The 10,000-nt window shown below is 52.8% G+C and overlaps 1 protein-coding gene across 2 annotated transcripts in view; it reads left to right on the top strand.

Annotated features, from left to right (window-relative positions):
• Positions 1–6,137, top strand: part of LOC307181189 (uncharacterized protein) — a 37,061-nt gene extending 30,924 nt beyond the window's left edge. Inside the window, exon 2 of one of the 2 annotated variants that reach the window (XM_079946605.1) lies at positions 475–6,137. In XM_079946605.1, the coding sequence (XP_079802731.1) occupies positions 1,097–2,323 (1,227 nt within the window). In that variant the 5' untranslated portion in view covers positions 475–1,096 and the 3' untranslated portion in view covers positions 2,324–6,137. Of the gene's footprint in view, positions 1–458 lie in introns of both variants that reach the window. The other variant, XM_079946604.1, reaches the window with a different exon arrangement.
• The last annotated feature ends 3,863 nt before the right edge of the window (positions 6,138–10,000 follow it).

The following is a 10,000-nucleotide window of genomic DNA, read 5'->3' as shown; positions in this document are numbered from 1 at the left end:
ACATGACCGTTGTCTCTCCTCCCCCCCCCCCCCCATCCCCTCGCGTCTGCGTGTTTCGCGTGTGCCGTACGCGGGCCTCTCGCTGTGGTGGCCCCTCCCGCCGCGGAGCGCAGGCTCGGCGGCCACGGCTCACGGGCCTAGCCGCTCCGCGGCATGGGGGATCTTCATTACGCTATTTTTATTCTTCCCCACCGGTGAATGTTCCTTCGTGGCGGCGGCAGCGAGGGGAAAACGACGACGGGAACGGCCGAAGGAAATTCTTAGCTCTAAAGTTCTAAATTCTCGGCGTACTCGTGACGGCTGAGGCCGCCCTGCCGCTGTCAACCTTCCGTGGAATCGCAGGGACGTTGGAGAAAAATGCTTCCGGGTCCGCGGTCCCCGGTCCGCGGTCCCCGGTCCCCGGTCCCCGGTCCCCTGTCCCCGGTGTCCCCGGTCCCCGGTGTCCCCGGTGTCCCCAGGTCCCCAGGTCCCCAGTGCCCCGTCCGCGGCCGTCGCTGAGCGGTGAAGCTGCTCCCGATCCCGATCCCGATCCCGATGCGGCCCGCTCACTCGACTGCCCGTTGTCGGGCGCCACCTGCCGGTCGGTCGCTTTTTAGACGGTCCAAAGAGGTCGACCAGATGGCTGGGCCGGCCTAGGTGGGCGGGGCCAACCTCTGAGTGACGGAGGTATTCGAGTGGGAGCAAGGAGGGCAGGGAATTCTAGATCGTGGGCCGGAGGCCAGGGAGGGGGGCGAGGGATGGTAGCCACTCTAGTCTATTTTTGTTCTTTTTTAATGAACGCTTTTAAAATGGATCGATCGATCGATTGATTGATTCACTCACTCACTCACTCACTCACTCATTCATTCATTCAATTCCGTGCAGTGGAAGGATGGAGACCTAACCTAACCACTAGACCGCCAGGGAAGCCCTTAGCCACGCTAGCCCTCATCCATGTTTTTCAGGATCATTGAGAATCATTCATCTGACGGGATGGACTGGAGAGATCTTGTCCACGCATACAGGAGAGATCCATTGGAGGTTCCAGAACTTAGGTCTCTTGGCAAGGGCGTATCATGTTTAACATGGAAAGGACTATGCCAACGGTGGTCTCAGAATGAATGGAGGGTGCAAAGAGGTAGAAAGAGAGGTTCCCGACTTGGGGGGGGGGTTGCGGGGAGGGGGGAAAGCCCCAACCACGTCGCCTCGTCCTCCATCCATCCCGATCAGGGTCACGGGCAGAACACAAGGGGCGGCTTCCCTCACTGGGGGCCCCGAACTTAGAAAACTCTCATCTCTGCAAAAAGACAAGCAGTGCTGGCTGGGGCTGGCACATTCTCTTCTTCTCATGGGACTGATGTTGATCTCCATAGCTCAGAAAACACGTGCGAACACTCAGAAGATACCCAAGCACTGTGTCCTTCCTTTACCTGGCTCCCTGTCGCTCACTCTCCGCCTCTGTCTCTGTCTCTGCCACTCGCTCTCTGTCTCTTTCTTTCTCCCGGTCCCTCTCTCTCTCTCTCTCTCTCTCTCTCTCTCTCTCTCTCTCTCTCTCTCTCTCTCTCTCTCTCTCGCTCTCTCTCTCGCTCTCTCTCTCTCTCTCTCTCTCTCTTGCTCTCTCTCTCTCTCTCTCTTTCTCGCGCGCGCGCGCGCGCTCGCTCTCGCTCTCGCCCTCGCTCTCGCTCTCGCCCTCGCTCTCGCTCTCGCCCTCGCTCTCGCTCTCGCCCTCGCTCTCGCTCTCGCCCTCGCTCTCGCTCTCGCGCTCTCCCCCACCCCTGCTCTTCCTCCCCCACTTTATCTCTTTCTTCCCGCCTCCTCTCTTTCTTTCTCTCTGTCTCCCTCTCTGTCTCTCTGCCTCTCGTCTCTCTCTGTCTCTGTCTCTCTGTCTCTGTCTCTCTCCACCCCCCCCCCGTCTCTCCCTCCCTGTCTCTCTCTGCCTCCCTGTCTCTCTCTGCCTCCCTCCCTCCCTCCCTCCCTCCCTCCCTCCCTCCCTCCCTCCCTCTCTCTTTTTCCTCTCTCTCCCTCTCCTGGCCTCTCCTCCACTTTCTCCCTTCCTCATTTTCTGTCTCCCTCTCCCTCACCCGTCCCCACTCCCCCCCATCCCCGGTCATGGGGCATCCTCATTTTCCATGAGAACTCATGGAGATGGAAGGGATGTTGGACTGATGTTCGCGTGCTACCGGATCCCACTCCCACAGGGATAGCTGCTGCACTGCCTTTGGCAGGCCATGGTGGGTGGGGGTGGTGTCTCTTCTTCTGTATCGGTAGAAATGATTTGAAGGGGAGGCAGGATGGGCATAGGTCCACTGCCTCACACCAAGGCCCTTTGGGAGCATTTCAGTGAATCGGGACAGAACATGTTTCTCCGTGCGGGGAGGGAACCGGAATAGGGCACCCCGAAATGGACCGCTTTGGCACACAGATGAGTTCGAATGGAAGGCGCTTCAGAAACGACGGGTGGGCGACGAGGACGCTCTGCCGCTCTGCCTCTCCCTCTTCTTCCTGACCTGAGAGGAGGACCAAGATCTTCCTCGAGAAGAAGCTCAAGCTCAGAGCCCGCCCTTTCGAGTGACTCCTGGCTTGGGCTTCTCCTGCGTGGGGGTCACGGTGCACGCGTTCCTCAGCCGTGGGTCGCTCTCTTCTCGAGCTGTCTTTTGGGGACAGGGGCCTCTCAGGCAAGAACTCAGAAGGATCGTCGAGGGAACGTCGTTTTTCCTCTCCCACGACTGATGAATGCAGACAGACACACAGGAATCTCGCCCCCCGCTTCCACCCCCGCCCCCCACCCCCCACCCCAAGTGAGAGGAGTCGCCGGACATCCTTGGGGTCACACACAGCCAGCCTCCGTGGCTCTTCTATGTTGCCAGGCTCCCTGGCCTTCACTGCCCCCGCACGCCCCCAGTGAAGTTGCATCATCGTTCATAGTGTAAATGCTGTGAGAAGATAAGCTTTGCAAAATAAAATTCTCCCTGCCTTTCCTTCCCAAGAACACCATGTACACCTACTGTCATGTGCAGTGCTTATGGACCCACCTGGAGCAGAGGACCCTCTCCGACAGACACCCTCCCCACCCCACCCCACCCCACCCCACCCCACCCCACCCCCAGGAACTCACTTACTCCGAGTCATCGAGGAGAGGGTGTCTGGTTCCGTGTCTTAAATAGGTGGGCCAATGACACGTCATCTCCTAGTAAGCCATCGGGTTCACCGGTTCGGGTTCGGGTTCGGTGGCATGAAGTACATTTACGTCCTCCTTGAGTTTGACTTTGAAAGTCTTGGGGCCCTGAGTAGGCCGCCCCCAAACGTGCCTCCGTGGCATAGAGAAGTTTTGGAATTAGACTGACAACACCACGAGAGGGACACTCTGACTCTCTTTTACTTCTCCCCTCTGAAATCAGGAAGAAAATCTCTCACGTGAAAGGGGAGGGGGGCGGGAGGTGTAGCCATCATGACGAACTGAACCGCCCTCACGTCTCATGAAATGTTCACGAATCATCTAAGTAGGACTGCTCATAACGAATAGAGGGCATAGGTGTTAACGAGATAGGAATGTTTAAGGGGAACTCTCCCCCCAATGATTGTTTTCCATAGGCCGACTTCAAGACTTTCCAACATCTCTGGTCATCTCTAGGCTTAGAGGTTGGCTAAGTGCCATTGGCGGGGTGAAATCTCAGCGAGTGTCTACATCACCTCCACATAAGATAAAATACTGAAATGTTCATGGCTCCACAAGTCTAAGGGTCTCCCTGCTTTGGACCTTTTACGGAGGAGAGACTGAGCATGTTTGGTTCCATGCCTAGATAGATCTTGTGCTTTAGGGAAAGAGTGTACTCGGTAGGAGCCTAGACTTCTACAAAGTATTCCATGTTCACACTGTTCACTGTGGTTGGCTTCCTTACTTTCACTGACTGACTGAAGGGAAAAAAAAAAAAAAAAAAAAAAAAAAAAAAAAAAAAAAAAACAGACAGTGTCCAAGGACGAGGCATTCCAAAGAAGGAACGGAACGTGTGTGGTCCAAGCTACCTGATGTCGCCATCCTCATGGTAGGAAGAGGACTTTTTTGGGGGAGTGGGGAGGCAAAGTAGAAGATATGCAGATAATGTTTGGGGGAAAGAGAAAGAGATTTTAGTCCTAAAGGTGGTCACTTCTCAATGGAAAAGAAAGAAAACGAGGGACAGGCTAAAAATGGGCACAGACGATTGGAAAAGGTGTGTGAAGAAAATGGTCTTTGGAAAGGAATCGGATCCGTGGTCAGGACTGACTGGATAAGATGAGGATGGATTCAAGGACAGAAATGAGTTTTCGTATCAACGTGAAACAAGTGCAAAAATAGAATTTAGTTGTCTCTCTATGTTAAAAGGACAAGGTTTGGGTTTAGGGTTTGGGTTTTTCTTTCATCAGTCTGCTCTGTCCATCATGAGAGATTAGATTAGATTAGGAAAGGTTTCTTCCTTTATCTTTAAGGAGAGAAGGAAGGAAAGAAAGAGAGAGAGAGAGAGAGAGAGAGAGAGAGAGAGAGAGAGAGAGAGAAAAGGAAGGAAGGAAGGAAGGAAGGAAGGAAGGAAGGAAGGAAGGAAAAGGAAGCAAGAAAGAAAAGCTTATGCCTTGTCAAAAGTCATCACTTATTTTCTAGGTTGCCGTTATCAGGTCTCGGAGGACTCACATCAGCTTAGTCCTCTCGAGATTCAAAGAACCAGGTGTGGCTCGGAACTGAAGAAGAAGCTTCTCTCTCTGCCTAGCAAGTCTCTCCTTGGGACGTCGGTGACCTGGCTAGCGAAGCACTGTTTCACAGTGACCTATATCCGATTAAGTGCTTTACAACCTTTTGGATATTTTGGACACACTTGCCCCCCGGTTGAAGGACAGGTGAAGTCCTTTGGACTTAGAACGCACTTTGAGTTAGGATGCAGGAGGAGAGGGCCCTCGAAATGGCCCAAAAATGTGTTCTCTCTCCTGAGAAACGAGAGAGATGAAACTGAGTACGTTTCTTGGAGAGCTTCGATGACACGGGAAGCGTCGTCAAAGAGGAAGGAACAACGTGAAGTCTACTTTGGCTTGTGTCTGTACACCGATGTGTTCTAACTGTTCCAGACATGATGGGATGTTTCTTCCTGGAAGTCTTCTCTGTCCTGGCATAAAGGGTTGTCTGTCGTCGTCAAAATGGAGGCTCACACGAAAGGGACGGAACCCAGTATCAGGGAGGTGTTCTAACCGACGTTCACGCCAAGGCAGCAACAACAGCCTGTTGAAAGGTGGTGGGGGTGGCGGGGCACACGTGGATCGAGTCCATTCTGTCCTGTCAACAGCCGGTCGGGGCTATGGCAGACGGGAGACGGCGGCCCGGCCGGTTGGTTACTCCCTGGCCAACCTCCCCCCTCCCCCACCCCCACCCCCCCACCTTGCATTCCTTCAGCCACCCATGGTGCCTTGAAGATGACCCCAATTGTACATAGACATTGGCGGGAAGATTTCTACAGTCTACCGGCAACGTCTGACCTGTCATGCTTGTAACCCTGGAGGGGGGGGTGGGGAGCTATTTTTCTCTCTGGAAAGAAAACCTCCTCTCTCTGGACCCTCTGAACCCCAGCCACTGGACTTCATTCCACTGCCACTTAGTAGGGGTCATCCAAACATTCTTGTGGCCGTAGGTATGTCTTCCGTGTGGGTTGAAGTCTTCCCTCACTCACTGCAAGCCTGATGTCCTCACCGTGGCACAGAGACTGTTAAAAAAACAAAATGTGTTTGCCACTTGGGGTCTACCTTCCACAGCCTCCCCTGTGATCAGATCACGGCACCCGCTTCGCTGGGCAAATCCTACAATCCTTCACAGAAGCTCTTGCAAACTTTTTGGAACCGTCACTCGTCCAGTCACGCTCGATCATCAGGCAAGGTCGGCAGAACCGATGGAAAGACTGGACTCCAAGGAGAACAAGGATGACTTACACGGGATTGAATGAACTGATGAGCAGGATGATAATGTGTATGACTACTTGTGTAAAGTAGGACGGATTGGGGAAGCGGGGGATAACTTAGGGGGTTGGGATGAACATGTACACATGACTGTACATAAAATCGGTAATCAACAAGCAAGCGCCTCCTACTATATAGCACAGGAAACTCTACTCAATACTTTGTAATAAGCCTATGAGAGAAAAGAATCTGAAAAAAAAAAAAACCCTACGTAAAATACCTTTATATATATATATATATATATATATATATATATATATATATATATATATATACACACACACACACACACGTACGTATGTAGGTATATGTATATACATGTATGTATGTATATATGTATATGTATATATGGAGAGAGAGAGAGAGAGAGAGAGAGAGAGAGGGGAGAGAGAGAGAGAGAGAGAGAGAGAGAGAGAGAGAGAGAGACACAGAGACAGAGACAGACAGAGACAGAGACACTGAGACAGAGAGAGACAGAGAGAAACAAGAGACAGAGAGACAGAGGGATTAGGACTGATTCTTAAATCTTTTGTTTTCCAGATACAAGGAAAAACAAAAACAAACCAACAAAACCCAATTTTCTTTTTTCTTTTTTCTTTTTTTTTATTTTTAAAGATGGACATCCATTTGGTAACTTATACCTCTGTCAGCAGGATGGAATCACTGATCTTTTTCTCCCTACCTTCCTTAATTCAGAAACTCTCAGTGAGGCTTCTTATTTCCTTGGCAACCGAGTTATTTGCATACGTTACTTGGAGGCCAAAATTATGTTTCCATAAAACGGGGATACTCACTTGTGGATATGAAGTTCTGGAGCTACTCGTTTCCCTTAGGGTGTTGTTCTTAACCTGAAAACTGGACTGCATCCCGAAGTTTTTTGAGTTCCCTCCAATATCTGGCTACGACTCTCCCCATGAACGTTTGCCATTTTCTCCCACCCTTTTGACTTGGCCTCACTGAGAACTAAAATGGCCCTTTGCCTGAAGCTCTGCAAACGGAAGCTAGAGAACTTGACGAAACGGCCACAACGGCTCCTATGGAAACAATCCTCGTGCCTGTTTCTTTGAGAGCCACTCCGAAATTTGAACCAAACACCCGACGACATCATCAGAGGTGTTTCAGACTTCTAAAGTTGCTTCGACCCTGACATCTAGAAATCTCCTTCACTCACTCACTCACTCACTCACTCACACACACACACACACACACACACACACACACACACACACCCCTACACACACGAGTCACCAGCTCAGCTTTAATATGTTCCAAGGAACTTTCAGAGGAGGGAACTCTTGGGCTCCAGAGTAGGCCGCCCCAAAATCTGCCTCCATGCTCTATTGATTATTTTGAATTCAAGTGACTTAAGAACCGGCCAGCACAAGAGGGACACACTGGCCCGCCTTTCTGTCCTCCTGCGGAGGAAGATCTCAAGTGAAGACATCTGCTTCCATGCATGTCCATGATTCTCAAATGGTGTAGTGGGGTTTCCTGGGTTAGGAAAAGGAGGGGACATCTTTTGCCTGGAAAAAAAGGCTTGATTCTCACACAACCTCCTCCCATCCCTTACCTCTCTCCCTCCTTCCCTCCCTGCAGTTTGGAGGGGACAGCCTAAGGGTGGGGAAATTGGGGAAAGAAAAAAGACAAAGCCATTCATTAAAGAGAAGCTCGAGGCAAAGTCAAAGGCTCCGACTTGACCGGAGAGCTTTCTGCATTTGAATGGAGCGATTGAACGAGGCCCTGCCGAATGAATCGTCCGGACCTCCCCTCCCCTCCCCCGCTCCTGGCAAAGGTCAGTCCAGGGGACTTAGGAAGGAGCTCTGGAGAAGGAACGGGGGTGGGGGTGGGGGTGGGGGCGGGACCAACAGACAATAGCCGCTGCCTGCCTGCCTGCCTGCCTGCCTGCCTGCCTGCCTGCCTGCCTGCCGGGCTGAGGCCTGAGGCCTGAGGCCTGAGGGCCACCACGCTGGCTCCTGCAACACAATCCCTTCCAGGAAACTGCTGTGATGATTGTTTGGCAGTGAAGGATCAACTCTGAACTCTCTTGGCCTATTTCTGCAAAAGGCCCGAGCCTCAGCTACGACAGATTCTCTGGGTTTCTTGGCACAGGGACTGACCCGCACCCTCCCGTCCTGTCAGATCCTCCTTTGTACACACGCCTCCACTCACTGGAAGGGTTCTTTGGCCTCGTCCAGAAAACGAACACACAAAAAGAAACCCACAAACAAGACTGAAATGATGTGTTGGTAGTTATGGGAAAGAAACCTGCTCCTCTCACACACCTGAGGGCAGGAAGCGAAGGCAGGTTCTCGGCCGGAGGGGGACGGGGTGAACCGAGGTCGGTCAGCGCCCCCCTCCCCCCGCTTCTCTCCCAGGTGACGTGGGCCCCCCTTCCCCGCCTCTCTCTGCGCCCCCCATCCCCATCCCCATCCCGCCCTGGTTCTGATATTTCACTCGGGAACCTTCTCTAGGCCGGCCGACATGCCAGCTTGCTGTCCTGCCGTTTCATGTCCATCTCTATCAGCCATGTCCAAAAGGCACGGGAAATCATGGACAACAGATAGCGCACCCAGAGTTGTGTGTGTGTGTGTGTGTGTGTGTGTGTGTGTGTGTGTGTGTGTGTGTGTGTTTTGGTGGGGTTTCTGTCTGCGTGTGTGTTTGCTTTTGGTTTGGCTTTTTTTTTTTTTTTTCCTTCGATAAACTCGCCCCATTTGGGAGTCGGGTGGAACACGGCGGGTGTCTCCTGGCCTGCCGCCCTAACAAACCCCAAAGAGACTCATTTTGGGGTCTCGGCCAGCCAGGTCCCCTTTCTTGGAATTCTGGTTTCATAAATCCGTCTCGTGTCCATGGAATTCTCAGGTCCAGCCATCGACCCTAAGGACGGGGAGGGAAGGTTTTGTCCCGGGGACATCTTCCTTCCTTGCCCGCCTCCTCGGGGTTCCGGACGCTTCGGTATGCTGACGTGCCGTGCCCTCCTCAGCTCCACCCCGACCCCCACCCCAACCCCCCAACCCCCCACCCCCCCGTTTTTGGGAACTCTGTGAACAGGGGTGGTGTTTTTCACAGCCAAACACACTCTCACCGTAGGACCCGGCCCTCGGAGGACTCCTTGCTATGAATGGACCCGAGGTGACGCGGGGAGTCGAACGGCTGAGGTCCACGCAGAAACCTGCACGCGGACCTTGACAGTGGCGGTTTTATTCCTCACTGCCAAGAACTCTCTCGGAGGTGACCGAGACATGTCTTTCAGGAGGTGAATGGACGCGTACGTAGCCTGGGGACGAGCCGTAGGTAACATGCTTTCTCGGAAGAGAAAAACCATGGACGGGATGAACAGGTCAGCGGGGTGGTGGTGGATGGTGGATGAATAGGCGGAGGGCAGAGGACGTTTAAGGCAGGGAAACTCTCCAAAGGTAGGATCCTGATGGTATGAAAGCAAACGTTTTGCATAGGGCACTACCTGAGATGGGGTGAATCGAAGGGACCTACCTCTATGGGCCACCACCCCCTCCTCCCCACCATGAAAGCGCCCCAAGCAAGCCTGCTCTTTTTACCCCAGTTGAAGACCCTTGCTAAAGCCAGAAGGCAAAAAATGACCATGAGAAATCTGACCAGCCGTCGCTTGGGACAAGAGTGAGGCCAATGAATCCGGTGAAAAGTTGACAGAGGGGCCTGGGTCCCTCGGCTCGACCCCTTCACGGAGAAGCCAAAGCCTTTTACGCAGGGATGAGCTTTGACACACCTAGGTTTCTTCGGCCAGTGCGACGTTCATGAAACACGCTAAAGGAAAATGATCGATCGATGTGTTTGCCGTCTGCCTGAGCGCACGCGATACGAAATAGAAACCGGGGGAGGGGGTGTGTGCTGATGTTCGGGGTCTAATGGGAGAAACCTTGGAGGGTTTTTGCCCTTAGGGTGCCTTGGTCTGGGGTTGACTTGTGTGCGCTGAGAACGAGGGCCGTTATTGAAGACCCTGTGCAGATTTTGGACACCATGATCCATGGAACCCTGAAGTTTTGGAACCTAGAAATCTTTTGGTCTGCATTTGAGT

Source organism: Stenella coeruleoalba (genome assembly GCF_951394435.1).
Source record: "Stenella coeruleoalba genome assembly, contig: scaffold_75, whole genome shotgun sequence".
NCBI classification, from domain to species: Eukaryota; Metazoa; Chordata; class Mammalia; order Artiodactyla; family Delphinidae; genus Stenella; species Stenella coeruleoalba.
Note: the sequence above shows the minus strand (reverse complement) of the source record. Positions and strands in the feature narration are given on the sequence as shown.